The 19,700-nt window shown below is 59.3% G+C and overlaps 2 protein-coding genes across 4 annotated transcripts in view; one reads left to right on the top strand and one right to left on the bottom strand.

The window, feature by feature from the left end:
* Window positions 1–54: 54 nt before the first annotated feature.
* On the bottom strand, window positions 55–5,517 carry MST1 (macrophage stimulating 1). The gene is made up of 18 exons (XM_004676158.2): window positions 4,857–5,517; window positions 4,077–4,224; window positions 3,891–4,003; window positions 3,692–3,806; window positions 3,477–3,613; window positions 3,276–3,396; window positions 3,036–3,154; window positions 2,679–2,847; window positions 2,399–2,529; window positions 2,199–2,301; window positions 1,919–2,055; window positions 1,795–1,830; window positions 1,586–1,706; window positions 1,339–1,416; window positions 1,065–1,211; window positions 879–985; window positions 642–781; window positions 55–537 (listed from the first exon to the last, which is right to left on the bottom strand). Exons 1-18 carry the CDS (start codon window positions 4,948–4,950, stop codon window positions 376–378), a joined length of 2,178 nt encoding a protein of 725 aa, XP_004676215.1. The 5' UTR covers window positions 4,951–5,517; the 3' UTR covers window positions 55–375.
* The window catches only part of RNF123 (ring finger protein 123), a 26,719-nt gene continuing 12,526 nt past the window's right edge, over window positions 5,508–19,700 (top strand). Inside the window, exons 1-26 of one of the 3 annotated variants that reach the window (XM_012735243.1) lie at window positions 5,508–5,524; window positions 7,231–7,348; window positions 7,601–7,685; window positions 10,251–10,330; window positions 10,443–10,537; window positions 10,923–10,977; window positions 11,085–11,170; window positions 11,452–11,538; window positions 11,740–11,807; window positions 12,002–12,127; window positions 12,516–12,630; window positions 12,707–12,811; window positions 13,205–13,330; window positions 13,467–13,559; window positions 13,629–13,702; window positions 14,404–14,521; window positions 14,713–14,809; window positions 15,010–15,071; window positions 15,220–15,291; window positions 15,513–15,633; window positions 16,249–16,350; window positions 17,491–17,597; window positions 17,835–18,033; window positions 18,375–18,520; window positions 18,793–18,876; window positions 19,450–19,557. In XM_012735243.1, coding sequence (XP_012590697.1) covers window positions 7,267–7,348; window positions 7,601–7,685; window positions 10,251–10,330; window positions 10,443–10,537; window positions 10,923–10,977; window positions 11,085–11,170; window positions 11,452–11,538; window positions 11,740–11,807; window positions 12,002–12,127; window positions 12,516–12,630; window positions 12,707–12,811; window positions 13,205–13,330; window positions 13,467–13,559; window positions 13,629–13,702; window positions 14,404–14,521; window positions 14,713–14,809; window positions 15,010–15,071; window positions 15,220–15,291; window positions 15,513–15,633; window positions 16,249–16,350; window positions 17,491–17,597; window positions 17,835–18,033; window positions 18,375–18,520; window positions 18,793–18,876; window positions 19,450–19,557 — 2,493 coding nt within the window. In that variant the 5' untranslated portion in view covers window positions 5,508–5,524; window positions 7,231–7,266. Of the gene's footprint in view, window positions 5,525–5,717; window positions 5,778–7,230; window positions 7,349–7,600; window positions 7,686–10,250; window positions 10,331–10,442; window positions 10,538–10,922; window positions 10,978–11,084; window positions 11,171–11,451; window positions 11,539–11,739; window positions 11,808–12,001; window positions 12,128–12,515; window positions 12,631–12,706; window positions 12,812–13,204; window positions 13,331–13,466; window positions 13,560–13,628; window positions 13,703–14,403; window positions 14,522–14,712; window positions 14,810–15,009; window positions 15,072–15,219; window positions 15,292–15,512; window positions 15,634–16,248; window positions 16,351–17,490; window positions 17,606–17,834; window positions 18,034–18,374; window positions 18,521–18,792; window positions 18,877–19,449; window positions 19,558–19,700 lie in introns of those variants that run through there. The other 2 variants (XM_004676156.2, XM_012735244.1) reach the window with 2 other exon arrangements.

The following is a 19,700-nucleotide window of genomic DNA, read 5'->3' as shown; positions in this document are numbered from 1 at the left end:
AACCCAGCCCCACTCTTTGGGGACTCTGCCTAAACGTGGCAGCCACAAGGAACCATCTTCCTCCAGTTCGAGAGGACAGCTGCTGTCTGTCCTGGCCACCAGGCGAGCTTGAGCTCTGCATTACCCCTCGCCTGACAGTATGTCTAGGGCACCGGTGAAGCCTCCCTGCCCTTCCACGGCACCCACAAACTGAGGCAGTGGTAGGGTTAGATCACCCAGCCCAGGATGCGCTGGGTTTAAGCCCTAGTCAGGAATTGCCAGCTCATTCTTTAGCAGCACAGATTAAGAAGCACCCAGCACAGGCGGAATAGGAAAGGTGGCTTTATGGCAGACAGGAACTTCATTCTCCCCAAGGCCCATGAAGTTGAGGCCAGGCTAGCCCAGCCTCATGACCTTGTGAATCCAGTTTGTATACACAGAGACACGAATAAAGATGGCTGGCCAGCCTCGCCGGGCACACACTCGATTGGGGATTATAATTCCCTCCAGGACCCAGCAGTCGTGAGTAAAGCAGGCAAGTGGGCCCCCGTAGTCACCCTGGTAAGTGGGAGAACTGGTGAGGAGGGCCCGGGCCATGGCGGTGACCCTTGGGAGTGGAGTGGCCCCTTTCCAGCTTCCCACACAGCAACTGTGGCACTGACCTCACAGGCCCCCACAGGGGCCATTAGCCCTTCAGTGCACATCTCAGTCTCGAGTACCCGTCCCCGGTGCTTGATGTTGCATTCTTGGTTGGAGATGACGTTCAGTGTGGCCACATTTAGGACCTGGTTGTTTCCGATACCTATAGAGAAGGGGGTGGGGAGGAGCGCGCCTTTGGGTTGGTGCCAAGGCTGGGCTTTCGGGCCTGGCGGAGTCGGAGCCCTGCACTGTGCTCTCACCTTGGGTCTCGCCCCAGCCTGCAATCTCACACTTGGTCCCTGGAGGCACCACATACCGCTCAGGAGGCAGGCAGATCAGGGCCACTTGCTGGCTCAGAGTCACAGGTCTTTAGCAGGAATGAGGGCACTCAGGGCCTGAGGCTGCATCGCCTAACCCCGCCTCACACCCTCTTGACGGCCACTCACCTCTCCAGCTTGAGCAGAACTAACTGGGAGCCTGATGGCCCGCACACCATCTTGACCACTGGGACCTGCTGCAGGCCTGGGTCCCCAGGGTGTGGGTTCTTAAGTAGGGTGCCCAGCCACACCTCATAGCCCAGGAGAGGCACATGGCTGGGAGAGAGGTTCTGCTAGGTCAGCTGTAACTCAGACTGCAGTCCCAAGGCTCACCTGTTGGCTTGCCAGGGAAAGATGAAGGCAGGGGGCTGAGACCAGGTCCCCCAACCCAAGGGAAGCTCACCAGGAGGAAAAGCACTGCCGAGCAGTTAGTACCCACTGCTCCTTCACCAGGGATCCGCCACAGAAATGCTGGCCCTGCCTGGAGGAGTGAGGGTTAGAAGAGGGTCAGTGAGTGAGTCCTGGGGCACAGGCAATACCTGCATCTCCTGGCCAGACTTCTGTGGCCTGCGACAGGTCTGCCACCGGCCTGCATAAGCACAGAAGATGCCCTCCATTCTCTCTAGAAGACACAGGCAGTTGTATCTCACCGGTTGCGCAAGCTGACTGTCCAGGGTGAGCGCCCAGGCTGGCCCCCTACCACACGCAGCTTAGATTGCCACAGGCTCTTGCTGTCCACTTTCTTGCCACACTTCTCAAACAGCACCTGGTCTGTGTCATAGGATAGACAGGATGAAACGAATGCATGGACAGAGAGGTGGCAAAAAAGCCTCGATCCATACCTGACCCGCGTCCATACCTGGGGGCTCCAGGATGGATGGTGGTTGGTCCTTATCTGGAAGACCCAAGTTCACCCAGGTTAAGGGAGCCGTCATTGACAGCGCAGCTTGTGGGCCGGGTAGGGGGTTGCGTCCGGTGCTCACCACAGCGCTTTAGTGCACAGTAGTCGAATGGCGTAAGGGGGTCTGTAGTGTAGCACCAAGGCCCATGGCTGTCCCCATCAGGGTTCCGGCAGAAGTTCTCCTCCAGGTGAGCATGGGGGGCAGAGGTGGGCGTGAATCTAGAAGGGAGGGATCGCAAGGTCGGACTCACACCAGTCCCCACAAGGCTCCAGTTTGAGAGGGCACAGGGTGCCACCTCAGGGTTAAGCCCAGAAAGGGTCTGCGGCTGTGGTCCGAGGGCCAGGTGTGCTGCTGGACTCACTGTGGCTTGTGTGGCGCCTCTGCGGACCAGTGCTGGCACGGGACACCCTTGCGGGTCTTGCTGACTGAGCCGCGGTATTGCTTCCCTACCCCATAGTAGCAGTCTGGTGGGCAGACAAGAGGGTAGGCGGCAGCTGCCAGCAGGCACAGTCCCTGCGCCAGCCCTCCTGCTCCAAGCCCCCAGCCCCGGCTTGGTCTTACCCTCTGGCCGCACGTCGTCCTGGCAGCGCCGGATCTGGTAGCAGAAGGCCATGCGCATGCCAGGCCGCGCTGTGAAGCACCACGGTGCCTCTGAGCCATCAGGATTCCGGCAGAAGTTGTCTCGAAGGTCCCTGAGCAGGTCCCTTGGTCTCCATGAGGGTCCCCGTGCACCAGCCCATGGGCGGCCAGCCTCGATCTGGAGCCCAGCCTCCTGCCCCCCAGCCCAGCCCCAGGACCACCCTCCTCTGGTCCCCCTCCAGCTGGCCCCTCTCCACCTCACTTGCATGCGTATTTCTCTGGCGTGAAGCGATGCTGGTGTGGGTACTGCGCATCCCAACGCTGGCACGGCACGCCCGCGGCCGTGGTGTTGGCCCTGCCTCGGTAGTCTTCGCCCTTTCCACGAAAGCAACTGAGCGTTGTGGCTTTTTGGCGCGGCTGTGCCTCCGACCCTTGGATGGATCCCAAGCAGGACTGAGCCCCTGGCTGGGACTGAGCCCCGTTCTCCCTGGTCCCTGTAGTCCTTTGGGTGTGTTCTCAGCCCGCAGCCACCACAGCGGGTCGTGCCCGGCCCCTCATCCTCTCCAGCCAGGCCTCCTCGCATGTGCCAGGTGCCCACGGAGACTGCCCTAGCGCCTACCGCAGTGAGGGATGTTGCAGAACTCTCGTTTGAGCTTTGGGTCGGTGGTGTAGCACCAGGGCCTTTCGGAGCCATCAGGATTCCGGCAATAGTTGTCATCCAGGTGTTTGTCAAGGAACCTAGGGAGTGGTGGCGCGACGTGAACAAGACCCTGGGACTCAGGCCCTGTCTGACTCCAGCTAACTGCCACTGTTCACGGGGCCTTCACAGGAGTCCCGCCCAGCCCCCAGCCCCGCGTACTTGCTGGGTTCGAAGGGGTGCGGGTGCGGGTGCTGCAGGTCCCAGCGCTGACACTCACGTCCTGACTCAGTGTGGTCGACTGCTCCACGGTAATCTTCACCATTGCATCGGAAGCAGGCAGCTGGGGGAGCGGGGTGGGGGGGAGTCGTGGGAGTGTACGGACACAGCCCACTCACCCAGTCTCAACCCAGAGCTACTCACCGTCCCGACAGGACTTGATGCCGCAACTCTGGAAGCGCACAGCAGAGTTTGTAGTGTAACACCATGGGCCTCTGGGGTCCCCGTCAGGGTTGCGGCAGAAATTTTCCTCCAAACCATTCCGGGGTGTGGGTGTGTACCTGGGAGCAGAGAGCTACACTGCAGTGCCTGCTGGGGGCAGACCTGGGCACGGTGTGGATCGAAGATGTTTGCCTCACTTGTGGTCATTGGGGAACTTGTGGCTCCAGTGCTGACAGGGTAGGCCACCTGTGGTGATGGCCACGGTTCCCCGGTACTTTGCTCCATTGTCCATGATGCAGGTGCGCACATAGTCTGGGAGCAAGAGACAGATGGTTATGGTGGCCTGAGGCCCTAGCTCCCCTGAACCCTGCCCTACCTTCCTCCTGAGTCACTTGCCTTTCTTTTGGAAGAGGTCACAGCCTCCTGAATGCTGCAGTCGTATATGAGGTGAGTGTTGTGTCCATGGCAACAATTGGCAACCCTGGCTACTCACATTGTAGTGGAAGGCCCTGGGAGAAGGCAGAATCACCCAGGGCCCAGATTCCCCTGCCCCCAGTCTTTCTAGGTCCCATGCCAACTCACCTGCAGTCCAGCAGGGACCTGCAACGCCTTGCGCACTCCTCAGCATCTGCCGTGTCTTCTTGCCAACGCCCAGGCTCCACTACATGTAGCAGGTGCTGCAGTTCTGTACCCCGAAGCACCTGAAAATCATTCAAGGGGGAGCGCTGTCCTGTGGAGTGGGCATGTATGTCAGTGCATGTAATTGGCATTTCCACACTTTGTTCATTCAGGGGATCAAAGCAAGGAGCCCTCTGGGAGGAGCCTATGGGCACACTCAAGGGTCAGACCTTTGCATGGGATGGCAAAAGCCAGATTAGATATGGTAGTTACCACCAGTGCCTCTGTTTCATGGGCAAAGCACTAGGCTCAGGTCTAAAACATACACTCTGTGAGAGCAGTGGGTGGTGGTGTTTACCCTATAGAGCTGGTCCCACCTCATCTCAGATGAGAGTATTAAGGCACAGGGCTGTCACACTATCCGAGCCGAGGCCCAACGTCTGGCATTCTGACTCCTGGTCTGGGATCTCACTGGCACGAGGGCATGTGCAAGGTTAGAGGGTTAGCTCAGACTGCGTGTGTACGTGCCCGTGCGAGCCAGCCCTGACTCAGTACGACAGTAGACACCTAACAGGCCTGAGTAGGCAGGGTGCATATGTTGTCTCAGGAGGCCCAGCTCTGCGCAAGAAGCCAAGGTCATCACCATGCTCGGTAGGACTCTGAGCTCAAACGCAGGATGGAGCCAACCTCTTCCTGAAGATGGATGGGAATCAGGGGCTTTGGGTGGAGGGGCTGGGCACTTACCAGGGGCCTCTGAGCACTGGGTCAGAAGCAGAAGAAGTGGGAGCCACCCCATCCTCCTAGCTGGAGGTTGCACTGTGACCCACCACAGCCCCATCCGGGAAGTTGTGAAACTTGTCCCTATGGGATTGGGTGGCTCTGGTTCCACACCCCCATTCTAGGCGGCCTGCTGGGGCCTGACCTGAGACCCAGTGGCAGGAATAGGGGTGGGGCTAGGCCTCAGTCCCCTGGGTGAGGCGAAGGTCCCTTATTCTGGCACAGCCAGCCTCTGCCCTATTGGGCAGGTGTTGGGAAGTTTCGGTAGGGGTACTTGAAGGGGGGAGGAGATAGAAGCCCCCTACAGCCTAGCTTGCTCTAAAATGCAGAACAGTGTGGGCATGGGTGTAGAACCCAGAAGGTGGTGATAAACTTTTTTGAGGCTCAGCTTTTCCTTGTAAAGTGAAATGCACCCTAACACAGCCTGCCCCTTTGACTTATCAGCTGTTGGCAGGTTGGCCCACGCCCCTAGCAGCAGAGCCCAGAGGGGCTGCCCTCGCCCTGCAGGAGCCATTTCAGAGAAGGCGAGTGAGCCACCCGTCTGCCTGAAGGTGGGGTGACAGGTAGCAGGGGACGCTAGCAGGAGCGGGCCTTTCAGATTTCCTACGGACACCGGACCGGGTCTTCAAGCACAGGTAGGAACTGAAACCAGCGGCCTGGGGCCTGTGATTAAGACGCTGCTTCCGGACACCCCTAGAGACGGTTGGGCTGTCGGGTGAGCCCGACTCGGGAACAACCCAGCGGGACGCCGTGGAGGGGGCGGGGCTTGGCGGGCGCCGCGAGGTGGCCTTGCGCGTGCGCGGCGGGCGCGCCGTTTGGCCCCGGACGGGCGCCGTAGCGGAGAGGCTGGGCGGATGTTGTGAGCCGGGACTCCGCCGCGAAAGTGGGGTGAGTGAGGGGCGACCCGGCCCCAGGCGGGGCGGGTCCCGGCGACTCGGATCGCGTCCTCGCCGGCCCAGTGTGAAGGTGCACGCCGCGTGGGGTCGCAGCCTGCGGTGCCGGACGCCGGGCTGGATCTGGCCTGGAGGATCCTCTGGAGCGTGGGGCCAGGCAGGGGCGACTTAGGGACGCTGCCCTCCACGTCCTTGGGTACCGAGATGGGGTCGGTTTGGTTCCGAGCCGCGATCCCTCCTCTGGGCTGGATGGGATGGTCGTGGTGGGATGCCACCAGCGAAGTCTAGGTCCACCTCTCACCTGGTGCTCCGCACCTGACACGCTGGAGTATGTGTGTGGAAGGTTTGCTGATCAAATGAGTGACCACCTATTATCTGTCTTCACCGGCTGGGGGTAGTGAGGAAGCAGCAGTTAGGAGCCCCTTCTGAGGGCCGGCAGGGCAGGGCGGGAAAGTCACCTTCCCTAGGGGCTGGAAGGGTGCGGGCCGTGAATGGGCAACAGTGTGTTGCGGAGCTGAGGATCTGTTCAGGGTAAGATAAGAGGCTGTGGAGAGGGTAGTGCTGTCTTAAGGCCAGGTCTATTGGACAGGCAGGCGCAGTCTAATAGAACTTTGGGCGCTGTGCAATAATTCTATATTTTCGCTTCCTAGCACATTAGCCACTAGTTACATGTGGCTATTGAATCCTTAAATGTGGCTTATATAACTTAGGGATGGGACTTTTAATTTTTTTAAACTTAAACTTTTAAATAGCCACACAGACCCGGTAGCTACTTGTTGGTCGCTAGAGCTCTGGTTGCTGAGGCCGACACCAATGAGTTAGTGTAGCTTCTGAAGCAGCTGCAGCAGCACCATGTGTGTGAGGGATGGATGGCAGTGGGAAGACCAATGGGCTCTTGCGGTGAGGGTTGGGCAGAGTTGTGTTCTGAGGGGCGGAAGGCTGTGTGGGAACAGAAACTAGCAGGCCTTTGGTTCAGAGAAGGAAGGATCCTGGTGCTGATAGAAGAGGTCCTGCCCCCAGCAGGACTTGGAGCTGGAGATATAACCAAGTCCTCAGATGCTTGGTCTGCACTTGGGGGAATGTGGTCGAGGGGTCTCTCCTATAAGATATGAGCCCAGAGTGGCTTACGGGTGAGAGGTCTGCAGGGGCTTGGCGTCTCTTCCACCACATCACTTGGGACCCTTTGGTTTGATTTCCTCATATTTGGTTTGGTTCAACAAACATAATTGTGGCTCCTGCTCAGCCCTGTGCTGAGCACTGGGACATGGGGGGCCGGTCACCTGGACCAGACCCCTCCCACCGTCCAGGTGTAGGAAGCTGGAGGCCCCAGTTTTCCTTTGCTCTGGGTTTGTGTGTATGTGAGTGCGTGCTCTGGCCTCTGCTCCCGCACTGGGGTCACTGTGGAGGCTGTTGGCTGACTTTAATAGACAGTTGCTGCTTTGGCTCAGCCCCTAGGACCACTGGCTGCCCACAAGAGATGAAGGATGGCATCCAGGGGGGCCGGCATGTCTTTCTCCCGCAAGAGCTATAGGCTGACTTCAGATGCTGAGAAGTCCAGGGTCACAGGTAAGGAATGCTAAGTTAAGGGGAGGCCCCTTGTATGCGGGAGGAAGGGGGCGGCACGGGCAGCACAGTTCCAGGGCAGTGAGCCTCAGGCCTCATACATGAGCCCCCTCCTCTCCAGCCAGCAGCCAGATAACACTCAACCCAGTGTGCCTGCGGCTGACCTGCCGCCAGGAAACTTTGGGACCAGCAGTGGCTGGACAGGGAGCTGCCCTGACCACATGCTCCTTTCCTCTTTCCTGACCTGTGTCCCAGGCATTGTGCATGAGAAGCTACTAAATGATTACCTGCATCGCATCTTTTCCTCTCCTGACCATGCACCCGCCGCAGCCACCAGCAGGTATGTCCAGGTGGGTCGTTCTTTGGGGCCAGAGCCTGGAGGCTGCAACTGTGGGGAATAGGCTGACTGGACTCTCACTTTGATGCTTCTGGCTCTAAAACACATCTGGCCAGAGTCTGCTGCCTCGATTCCACATCGTCACTTTCCCAGTAGTGCTAGCACCATCCTGCTGGGTGTGGTGGAGGCAAGAGAGCACCAGGCACGCATTCCGCACTCAGCGTCAGTCCTCTGCTCCCGCCCACACCTCTGCCCCGCTGGCCCTCTGTCACCTCTGGCTGCCTCTGTAAGGGCCAGACTGGCCTCTTTCTGTGTAAGTTTAATGCATGTTAGTTCATATCTAAGTTCCAAGTGCACTTTAGTGGGAACTTAGAAATTGAAGAAGAAAAAGCAACCGGCCATTTTATTCTTCTAACATGACCTTATGCAATTCCTTTCTGTTGTTGTTGTTGTTTTTAATCTCACAGTGTATCCTACAGACTATGTGTTAATACAGGGCTGTATGAACTTTTTTTTTTTAGTTTCTGTTAGCTTCAGTTCTTGAAAAGAAAGGTAATTGACATTCACTGAAGCACATGTTTATAAAGTGTGCAGTTCAGCAACTTATAGGATAAGCTGTGAAACCATCATTGCCATCAAAAACAAAGACCATATATACCCACACTTCCAAGTCTGTGAGAGTTTTAGTCCTTTTTTTTTTTTTTTTGGTCAGCAAGCATGACCCCTTAGCGTTTTCCTGCATTATTGGTTGATCTTAGGGTCCCCACAGACTCCAGGAATGGAGGGGCTTTTGCTTTTATAAACAGTGTTGTGAGGATGCCCAGGGTTGGAATCCTGTGGCTGGAAGATTACAGGACATTTGAACACTGAACTTTTAAGACTGTTGCAAGACTGTTACTTCTTCAAAGATCATGAACTTTCCCCCTCCCTGCCCTGTCTCTCAGCCCCTCGCCAGCCTAGGCTCTTCCTTCTTTCACAGTCTGGGGGGTGGCACAAAGGGCAACATTGTTGTCTGCTGTGGTAGCCAACCAGTTCTTGCTTTTAGAGGGCTGCTGCCCACCCGCCCCAACCCCAGCCCTGGCCTCTTACCAGGGCCATCTGATCTCTACATCATGTGATACCAGAAATGGTCCTGCTGCTGCTGGAGCTGTGGCTGCCAGGAGGGAGAGCAGGTGGCAGGCGCCCAGTCAGTGCGGTGCAGATGCAGCGCCCTGACTTGGGACTCGGGAAGTCCAGAAAGGGCAAACCAGTGCCGGGGTGGGCCAAACGGCTGGTACTGCAGGCCGCAAGGTGGCTGAGTCTCCACTGCCCACCTGCCCTCCCACAGCCCCTGTGGGCCACAAGCATCAGACTAGCTAGCCCTCCCTAACAGGACCAGTAGGACCTGCTTCAGGGACCTGCTTATCCTGGACCTGTGGGCGTAACCAGCGATCTGGTTGGCCTGTAACTTTCCCTGCTGCTGCCTTGGCGCCCTATTGCTAGGCTGCCACCTGGAGCAGGGTTGAGGCTTCATGCTTTTCCACCTCCTGCAGCTCAGGTTTAGTAGTAAAACAGCCGGGGAGCATGTGGTCGCCGAGCCTGGGTAGAAGCCCATCTACATTCCTGTCCAGCGCCCACCTCTAGATAGATGCACAGGGGAGGAACTGGCCTTTGAGGCGCACTAGCTGGTTTTAGGAGTCTGTGGCCTGCATCCTGCTGGCCATCAGACCTCTGGTCTGCCCAGAACTGCTGGTTCCCATCCCCTCCCCCCTGCCATTCCCTGCTATTCATAGCAGCTGAACTCAGGACAGAGCTGGCCAGCATTAGACAGAGCCCTTCCTCCTTCAGGCATGTGTGCTGGGAAGATGAGGGTGTCCCTGAGACAGATTTTCCCAGCCATGTGCTCCAGCACAGGACAGGACAGCTGTTACCTCCAGGTAAACAGGACAGAGCCAGCTGGTCAGAGGCCTGAGCTTTCACACTGCCAGGGCATGTTTGGTTCAACATACACATTCCTGGACTGGGCCCCAGACCTGGAGTAAAGGGCTGGACTAGCAGTCCTTGGTACTCTCCACTTTGGGGTTGGCATTTCTCCCCGCCTTCTTCTCCCAGATGTAATCAACATTTTCCCCACTTTGAAAGTGGACAAGTTACAGTCTCTCTAGGGAGCATGCATCATTCTGGGAATTTTCATGGCTTCGCTGACATACAACTGCTGAACCCTTTTTATAGATGACGGAATTAAAGCCTAGAGGGCTCTCATTTTTTTTTTTTTAGAAAAGTTTATTTTTACATCATTTTGTACATTTTTTTTCCCATCTCAATTGTAATCCCTGCTGGTTTCCCATCACCAAGTCACCCATGTGAGAGGGCTCTCATTTTTTTCTCAGTCCTGAGGTGCACCAAATTGGACTAATCACAGTTTTTAGTTTATCAAACAAGTTAGTCTTCTGAGCTCCAGCATAACGGAACCTAGACCAGGCACAACGCTTTCTGTAGCCTGGGGCGAGGGGAGCTCAAGAGGGGCTGAGTGTTACCTGGATGGTTTCAAGGACTTTTGGGCCCCTCGCAGCCTCTCGCTCTCCTCAGGAAACCTCTGAACTTCCAGAACCTACCAGAGCATCTGGACCAGCTGTTACAGGTGGATACTGAAGATGAGGAAAGCCAGGGTATGTGGCAGGTTCTGGAATGGTATTAGGGGAATAGGACTGGGCCTTGGAAGGGGCCCTGGGGACCCTCGTGTACCCCGTATCTTCTGCCTGACCCCTCACCTCTCTGCAGGACAGGTTGAAGGACGCCTTGGCCCATCTACTGTGGTCCTGGACCACACGGGTGGCTTTGAGGGGCTTCTTCTGGTGGATGATGACCTCCTGGGGGTGAGTAAGTCAGGGTGTGGGGCTCTGGTCCAAGCCCCTCCTGACACAACCCGAGGCTCCTCTTGATGTGACCTGGTTTCTCTACCTTTTTTGATAGGGCTGTACCCACAAACCCATCCTAATGTAACCCTTAGAGTCCCAGCCTCCAAGCCCTCTTAACACAGCACTGAACTCACCCCTCTGTATGGCCGTCGTCCCAAGCTCTTCCCAACACAGCCATGCTCCTGGCCCAGAATCCTCAAGTTGGGGTCTCCCCGCCATCAGCCACGTGCTGTGTTGGCCACGACAGGCGTGTGCCGAGGCCTGCTGAGTTGGGATGGGCTGTTCTCCCTGGGGAGGCACATGTGTGCCCGGGAGGAGGTGCACCACCCTGCTCTTCACCCAGGTGATTGGACACAGCAACTTTGGTACTATCCGCTCTACCACATGCGTGTACAAAGGTGAGACCGTGCTCCTCTATGGCCCCGTGCATTGGGAGGCAGGTCGAGGGCCAGGCCCGTGGCAGGAGGTGTTCTGTCTACATTGGACCAACTCCTATTTTGTCCAGGGAAGTGGGTCTACGAGGTGCTCATCTCCTCCCAGGGGCTCATGCAGATCGGCTGGTGCACTATCAACTGCCGCTTCAACCAGGAGGTACATGCGGGAGAAGGGGCCCTCTCCCCAGGAGGCCTCCCCACCTCCCCAAGTGCAGGCCTCATCAGAGCTCTGGTGGCCCCTGCACTGCACAGGGTCTGCGCAGGAGCTCCAGTGTCCTCTGGAGGAATATATTCCACCTCATCCCAGGGTGACCCAGCCCAGAAAGCAGCCCTCACTCCTTCCTTCAGCGTGCCTGTCCCTCCCCTGGAGCCAAGATTTGTGGCTGGTGAGCTCTGCCTGGCCCTACCCACCTCCCTGACCTCACACTTTCTTGCTAGGAGGGCGTTGGAGATACACACAACTCCTATGCCTATGATGGCAACCGGGTGCGCAAATGGAATGTGACCACAACAAACTATGGCAAGGTGAGCGGCCCCCGCCTTGGCCACCTGCTCCATGTCTGTCCCTGTAGCTTAGCAGGAGCCACTGGGCAGCTGTGAACCATGACAGAGGGGTTCAGGGTCTCTGTCCTTGCGGTCATTCTCCCCTGGGTGGCGTAGAGACAGTAGAGGGGAGAGTGGGCATGGTGCTGGGCTTGTGCTCACCTGTAGTCTCTTCCCCGGCAGGCGTGGGCAGCAGGAGACATCGTGAGCTGCCTGATTGACCTGGATGATGGCACTCTGTCTTTCTGCCTGTGAGTCTCCTGCCCCTGTCCGCAGGCCAGGCCTTTGGGGCCTTTGGGGCCGCCCTCAGCTTTCCAGTCTCTGTAAGGGGGCCAGGCTAAGTTTGGTAGCCTGCGAGTGGTCAGCCCAAATAGGGGCCTGCTCATGGGCCCATCTTAACCACTTCCTTCCCAGCACTGGCTCACAGGCTCTTCTTTTGCCCCAGGAATGGTGTGTCCCTGGGCACTGCCTTTGAGAACCTATCCAGGGGCCAGGGCATGGCCTACTTTCCAGCCATCAGCCTTTCCTTCAAGGAGTCTGTGGCCTTCAACTTTGGCAGCCGTCCCCTGCGATATCCTTTTAGAAAGATGACTGGGTTGCTTGGAAGGGGGAGCTGGAACGGGGGGCCCCCTGTTGCAGGAGTTCTGTGGGCTCTTGGTGTGCCTGGGCTCCCACACAGCATGAGTAGGTAGTGTAGCTTCGGTGGATGTCAGGGGCAGTGGCTCTTGCAGCAGTCTTGTTAGGCGGGTACCGTTGTTGTCTCTAGCTGAAGACATAAAGGACAGGGAGTGGCTAGAGAGGTTTCACTCTGGGGAGAGTAAGTGGGAAAGTCACCTGTGCACCGGTCATGTGCTGTACCACCCTGCCCAGGAGCCTGGCCTCCTGTCAGGGGCCTCAGTGGGGAGGGGCAGGTATGTCTGGGCCACAGATCAGGTATTGCCAGCTTAACCCTGCAGCACCTATCCAGTGACCGGCTACCGACCCCTGCAGGACCCGCCGCACGCTGACCTGGTGCGGGCACAGAAGTTGCTGGGCTGCTTCCGGGCAGTGCTCAGTGTGGAGCTGGACCCGGTGGTGAGCCACAGAATGGGCGGGTAGGCAGGGGCCTTCTCACCCCTCAGCCTCTCACAGTCCTCTCCCTCCCCCACAGGAAGGACGGCTGGTGGAGAAGGAGAGCTCCGAGTGGCAGTTGCAGGGCCAGCCCACTGTCCTCCTCACACTAGCCCACATCTTCCATCGCTTTGCCCCGCTGCTGGTGAGGGGACCCGTGGAGGGGGGTGAGGCGGACTGTGGTAGAAACCTCCGTGCTGGGGTTGGAATGTGAGGAGGGTGAGGATGCTGGGCTCCAGCACCATCGTGGCGGGGCCCCGTGCGACCACGGCCCTCAGACCTCAGGATGTCGCCAGGAGGAGATACCGAGTGTATCAGGGGTGTCCTAAAGGAAGATTAAGCGGCGATGACATCACGGGCGAAGGGAGCAGCGTGTGCAAGGCCCCAGAGAATCTGCGGGGCAGCAAGCGCTCAGTCCTACTCCAGAGCCCTCGTCTGTGTCTTGGGGTTGCTCACGGGGTTCCCAGAGGTTATGCCTGTGGCGTGGGCAATGCCAAGACATGGGTGCCCCCCCCACCAGTGCCCACCTTTAATGCAGCGCAAAGTGTACCTGGTGGAGGCTGTGCTCGCCAGCTTCCTGCTGCGCGTCGTGGAGGTGGGCCCCCCCGCTCCGGCGCAGTCGGTGGTGCGCCAGGTGCTCGACCTCCTGTGGCTCTTCATGGAGGTGAGGCTCTGAGTGTCAGGGCTCGGGCCGGAATGTCGGGCCCGCCGAGACGGGAGCACAGGCTGGGTCCGGGAAAGGCCCAGTGGCGGCTGCCCCGGAGCCGGCCCTCAGCCTGGTAGCCGAGCGTCTCTCCTAGGACTACGAGGTGCAGGATTGCCTCAGGCAGCTCATGATGTCCCTGCTGCGGCTGTACCGGTTCTCCCCCATTGTTCCAGATCTGAGCCTGCAGGTGGGAGCCGCTGCCCTCACCCTGAGCCCTGGGCATCAGCTGCCCGCTCTGAACACCCCTTCCCTACAGATCCACTACCTGCGGCTCACCATCGCCATCCTGAGGCATGAGAAGTCCCGCAAGTTTCTGCTTAGCAATGTCCTGTATCCTCCCCTCTGCCAGGCAGGCCAGACATAAGATGCCCCGGGGGGAGGAGGGGTTGTGTCCCTCCTGCCAGGGGTTCCCAGGGAGGCTCAGGAAGACCAGAGCCACCTACTGTGGAGTACTCGTTGGGGCCAGGCCTCCTGGCGCTTCGTATATGGACAGGGAGGGCAGCTCAAAGGACCCAGCAGGCACTTCCAAGTGGCTGCAGACTCCTGGGCCACATTGAGCTGTGGGGCCACACCAGGGCCTCCTCTTTTCAGCCAGAGCTCTGCACTTTTATCACAGTCACGAGAGGGAGGCCCTTGAGCTCTTGGCGGAGCTAGTGCTAACTGGTTTTCAGTTAGGAATAGGAAGGGGAGTCAAGCGTTACACTTCTTACCGGAAGCCTGTGCCAGTAGCAGTCTTCTTTGGGCCCTTCAGTCCCCAAGAAGCAGAAGAGACACTTAGGCTACCAGGCGCTCTCTCTGGCCGGCCACCTGCTTCTGTGACCAGCCCTATTGCGCTCTTCTTGGGAATCAGCTATGCCAGCCGCAGCTCTGTCAGGGCTGACAATCAGGGAGACAGGCACACCATAAAGCCACCCTTCAGTGGTGGCGGACACATTCAGAGGTGGGCGAGATGCAGGAGGGGTTCGGGGCGGACTCGTGAGGGTGTGTGTGGCACCCTTTGGTGAGCGGAGCTTTGCCTTGACTGCTGTCAGCTTCGACGTGCTCCGGTCTGTGGTCTTCTTCTACATCAAGAGCCCCCTGCGCGTGGAGGAAGCCGGCCTGCAGGAGCTCATCCCCACCACCTGGTGGCCCCACCGCTCCAGCAGGGAGGTGGGCGGGCTGAGAGGGGCAGCGGTCATGCCGAGGGCTGCCCCGGGGTGTCCGAGCCCCCTGGCACTACCAAGCGAGCCCCTTCCCCAGCCCCACCCTTGGGCTGGGACCGGGTTGTGGGTAGGGTCTGCTGTCTGAGTAGGCCTGGGTAAGTCTGGGTGAGCCTGGCTGTCTTCCCCGGCCCCACCTAGGGCAAAGAGAGCAAGGAGAAGGATGAGACGGCCGACGAGCGGCTGCGGCGGCGCGCCTACGAGCGGGGCTGCCAGAGGCTCAAGAAGCGCATCGAAGGTCAGCTGCTGCCTTGGGCGCGCGGGAAGGGTGCAGGGTTGTTTGCATTGGACTGAGGGTACTTGGTCGGGACCAAGCCTGGCAGACTAGAGGAACTTGGTTTTGGAGCTCAAATTCAAACGTGCTCCTGCCTATCCCTGGTGCCCGGGGGCAGGGCGGGGCCAAGGAGGCCCAGCCAGTGTTTCCCTCCCCACCCGCAGTGGTGGAAGAACTCCAGGTCCAGATCCTGAAGTTGCTGTTGGACAATAAAGACGACAACGGGGTGAGTAACTTCCAGACCCCTCTGTCCCTGGTAGGGAGGTGCTGAACTGGGCGGGGGCTGGCTCGGGCTCTGTGGCGGGAGCATTTGAACTAGTGTGCTCAGCTCAGCATCCTCAGTTCAGTGCAGCTGCATTTTCCTTCCTCTGAAGGGTGAAGCTTCTAGATACATCTTCCTCACCAAGTTCCGAAAGTTTCTGCAGGAGAATGCCAGTGGCCGGGGGGTAGGTGTCCCCTCGGCCGTCCACAGGCCTCTGGCTGCGTTGCAGGGTCTGCACCCTGGGCTTCTGGCAGCTTTCACCCAGCCTCATCCCTGCCTAACTCTGCTCCTCCGCTGCTGTCCCTCCTTCCCCACCCACCCAGGTTCCTGGGGTAGGACCTTGGATGAGGAGTGGGCTGGACCCTGGGCTGGCACAAATAACTGTCCTGTGCCCTGTGCCTGCAGAACATGCCCATGCTCTGCCCCCCTGAGTACATGGTCTGCTTCTTACACCGACTGATCTCTGCCCTGCGCTACTACTGGGATGAATACAAGACTTCAAACCCCCACGCTTCCTTCAGTGAAGGTGAGTCAGGCCTGGAGTCACGGAGGCCGGGTAGAGCCAAGCAGAGGCCCCTGGATTTGCATGAGTGCTGAGCTGAGGGTGAGGGTGGCGGGAGCTGTCCCACACCGGCCTGGTTGAGTCCTACCCTCCCCATGACCGCTTCTCCACCGGGGCAGTGGAGGACTCCAGGACTGGACCCCAGGACTGCTGAGCCCACATTCAGTCTGTCTTCCCATAGGGCTTCTTTCTCTGGCCCTGCCCGCCAGCCCTCTGGGCAGTCCCTCATAGGTGACGCCTCGGGTGGGCTCTGGGATGCTGGGCAGGGGTCCGGTATTTGTGTGGGACAGGGTCCTCCAAGACCAGTGCAGCTTTCCTGCTTCTGGATTGGGGGATCTCCCGTTGGGCTGGGGCAGAGCCCGCTGTTTCTCCTCTGAGTCACCCACAACTATGAATGTGTCTTTTGTCCATAGTTGTGCAGTTGTTGGCACTGACCTGCAGTGGTGGCGGGCCAGAGAAGTAGGGGAGGCCATGCTGGGTGGGCTAGGTGGCCAGGCCAGATTGTTTCTCTGTGCTTGATCAGCAAAGAGGAACATTCTGCTGGCTCTGACTGCTGGCCCAACCTCCCAACTCTTGCAGAGGCCTACATCCCGCCCCAGGTCTTCTATAATGGCAAGGTGGACTACTTTGACCTGCAGCGTCTTGGAGGTCTCCTCTCACACCTTCGGAAAACCCTCAAAGGTTCACTCAGTCCCATGGGATAGGAGCAGGTCTGGGTGGCTGGGAAGGCAGCTCACAGCTGAGTCCTGAGCTGTCCAGTGCCCAGCAGAGGGCGCCAAAGTCACAACCAGCTCAGGCAGGGAGGCGGCCCTGCCCACTCAGCCTGGGCTTGGATCTGGCTGTCACTTCTCTAGAGCACAGGGCAGAAGTGTAGGAGCCTGTAATGAAATATAGAGCACAGGGCAGAAGTGTAGGAGCCTGTAATGAAATACAGAGTAAATGTGGTGACAGAGGAGGAAACCGTGTGAGCTGCCTTCAAGGATGAGCACCAGTGGCCCCAGTGCATAGGGTTGGGAACAGGGCGAGCAAAGAGGGATGTCAGAAACTGCCCTGCACCACTGGAGATGGGGAGCAGCTGGTGTGCTGAAGGAGAGGATGCAAGACAGGGAGTCATGGGAAATGAGCCAAGAAGTCTCGAGGGGATGAGGCCTTTGTGTGCTGCAAAGCAGACGCAGACTCATTCCAGGGGCAGCTGAGGAAGGTCTTGAAGTGGGGAAGTGATGTTGGGGTCCTGCATGGAGAAGCTCCTCTAGCTGCTGCCTGCAGGGTGGAGAAGGGGGTGCAAGAGCCAAGAAGAGTGGCTGGGGGCCAGTTGCCCAGTTAATGGAGGAGGGGAGGAGTCAAGGATTTCCCCTGGCTTCTTGCCAGATGCTTTGAGGCTAGCACCCCATCGGGGGAAAGGCCGCAGGAACCTGAGAGGACAAGTTCAGTGTGTTTGAGGCGCTTAGGGAGGCAACCAGGGCAGCGGCCTTGGCTGGAGGCACAAGGTGGTGCGTTAGCTGGCAGTATAGTGGAGGGGACAAGCCCCAGAGCCCTGTGGCTGTGCCAGGTGAGGTGAACAGAGGCCCAGGCAGCCTTGGGGCCTTCTGCTGTGGGGCATCAGAGAAGGTGGGGACATGGGACTGTGAGCTCATGGGAGGCAAAGCAGGCTTGTCGGGCCAGGGGACTTCCCTGTGGGACAAGGAGTAAGTGGAGGGGTGAGGAATGGGCACAGTGGGCCCTGCAAGTCCTCTTCCAGCCAGTCAGTGCTCTCCTGCTGTCCCGGGAAGTTCCACCGGTGACCCTCCACTGCCCTGAGAACCCTCCTGCCTTCCCCCTCAGATGACCTTGCCTCCAAGGCCAACATCTTGATCGACCCGCTGGAGCTCCAGGCCGCCACCATGGATGATCTTGACGAGGATGAGGAGCCGGCCCCGGCCGCGGCCCAGGTGCCGCGGTAGGGGCAGGCAGGGGGCTCCCCACTGGGCTCTTCCTCTATCATAAGGGCAGGGGTGTCACACAGGACCTCCATGCAGGCAAGGGGCTCCTCGCCAGGCAGGTTCCCTTGCTGGAGGTGGAAGCATGAACCTTCCCTTCCTACCCCCAGCCCCATGAATCAAGGGAGCCCCACGTGGGCCCTGGTCCTGGGAAGCTGAGTGGCGCCTGGCCTCCTCTCTCCACCACAGCGCCCCTTGCAGGCCCTGGCCATGGGGGGCGCGCTGCCCCTTCCCCGGCCCGGCTGGCTCAGTTCTCCAACCCTGGGCCGAGCCAACCGCTTCCTCAGCACAGCAGCTGTGAGCCTGATGACCCCACGGCGGCCTCTGAGCACCTCGGAGAAAGTGAAGGTCCGCACACTGAGCGCAGAGCAGAGGACCCGTGAGGACAGTAGGTGCCAGGCAGGGCCAGACTTGGCATTGAAGGATCCTTCCGTCACGTCCAACTCCCCACCCTGGGCAAAGCCAGGATGTGTCCCTCAGTCCTGTGGCCTGGCAGTATCTCAAGGGCGTGGGAAGTGCACTCTCGAGGGCAGGAAATCGATGGTACAGAAATAGGTCCTGGAGCTGCAGGGCCTTGCCCGCCACCTCCCCCAGGCTCTCCCTGCAGGTCCCTTCTGGGGCCCCGATGGGAAGAGGGGTTCCTCCTGCTGTCACGAAGCCCATCCTGGCTCCACAGGCTTTGGAGAGAACTGGAGTGGGCCCTGACCCTGCCTCCCCCTCACCCCCCAGTTGAGGGCAGCCACTGGAACGAGGGCCTGTTGCTGGGGCGGCCCCCGGAGGAGCCTGAGCAGCCGCTCACCGAGAACTCCCTGCTGGAGGTTCTGGACGGTGCCGTGATGATGTACAACCTCAGCGTTCACCAGCAGCTGGGCAAGGTCTGCTGCAGGGTCGCGTCCGTGGCGCGTGGATGGGAGCGTGTGTGCCCTCGCGTGAGCCCAGCAGGCCCGTCCGCATGAGGGGCCCTGGGCAGCCGCCACAGTAGACTCGTTTTTGCCGATGTTGCTCAGGGCTGACCTGGCAGGGCTTTGTGGGAGAGGGTGTCCTGGGCCTGAGGCGAAGAGCTTGCCTGGGTTGGGGTCCAGGCCGGGACTGGAGAGATCTGGTCAGGTGCCCGAGGGTCACCCTGGACATGTTCCCATTGCTCTAGATGGTGGGTGTGTCTGATGACGTTAACGAGTATGCGATAGCGCTGAGGGACACCGAGGACAAGCTCCGCCGGTGCCCCAAGCGGGTAAGACCGGGACGGGCGGGCGGGCTGCTGGGCGGGAGAAGTGTTGCAGAGGGGCAGGCGCTCACTGGGGTCCCTGGGGAAGGCCGCGAGGACATGTGGCCTGCCCGCCCCTGCTTCTGGGTGTGCCCAGCTGTTCTCGTCCCTGGTGTAGCCCAGCCGCATCACCCAGCCGGGGCCTGCGCCAAGGTGCCCCCGCCCCTGGCCCACTAAGTGCTGACGCATTCACTTTCCTCATCAATTATGGATTCCGCCCTGAGTGCTTCCTTGGCCACTTGCAGAGTCAACAGGAAGCAGGGCCTGGCTCTCCCCCTCCCTGGAGCCCCTCTGCCATGGCTGTCCCAGCCTGGAGAGTGGGCCAGGCATGCTCAGACTGGGCTCCCATGGCAGCCGCTCCTCTGCCTGTCCCCAGGCCTCAGGGGCAGCCAAGGCCCCATTCAGAGGCTTGCCCAGGCTCACCTACAGGAGCCTGCCTGCCCCAGGCTGTACTGCGATCCTTTCAGGCTGCCTGGACGAGGCAGGGTGGGCCTGGCATGAGCCGTGCCTTGATGGTTCTCTCTTCACCCTGGGTGGCAGAGGAAGGACATTCTTGCGGAGTTGACCAAGAGCCAGAAGGTTTTCTCAGAAAAGCTAGACCACCTGAGTCGCCGTCTTGCCTGGGTCCATGCCACGGTCTACTCCCAGGTGAGCAGGTGTGACCTTGGCTAGGACTGCCTGCCCCTGCCTCATCGAGGGGTCCAGGATGTTCCCCGGCCTCTGGCACACACATGCGCCCTCCCACCCTCCACTCCCCTTTCTCCCTCCACCTCCTGTCACCACCCCGGTGT

Source organism: Condylura cristata, unplaced genomic scaffold (assembly GCF_000260355.1).
Source record: "Condylura cristata isolate star-nosed mole 26May11 unplaced genomic scaffold, ConCri1.0 scaffold00004, whole genome shotgun sequence".
NCBI classification, from domain to species: domain Eukaryota; kingdom Metazoa; phylum Chordata; class Mammalia; order Eulipotyphla; family Talpidae; genus Condylura; species Condylura cristata.
The sequence above is the reverse complement of the archived record's forward strand: the minus strand, read 5'-3'. Positions and strand labels throughout refer to the sequence as shown.

What these genes read in the sequence shown, in the direction of transcription:
- MST1 (XM_004676158.2), bottom strand. Translation starts at nt 4,950, where the DNA reads ATGGGGCTGTGGTGGGTCACAGTGCAACCTCCAGCTAGGAGGATGGGG. An exon ending in AGGTCCCTGCTGGACTGCAG is followed by an intron (nt 4,004 to 4,076) that starts GTGAGTTGGCAT and finishes GCCTTCTCCCAG; the next exon opens with GGCCTTCCACTACAATGTGA. An exon ending in AAGTTCCCCAATGACCACAA is followed by an intron (nt 3,614 to 3,691) that starts GTGAGGCAAACA and finishes CTCTGCTCCCAG; the next exon opens with GTACACACCCACACCCCGGA.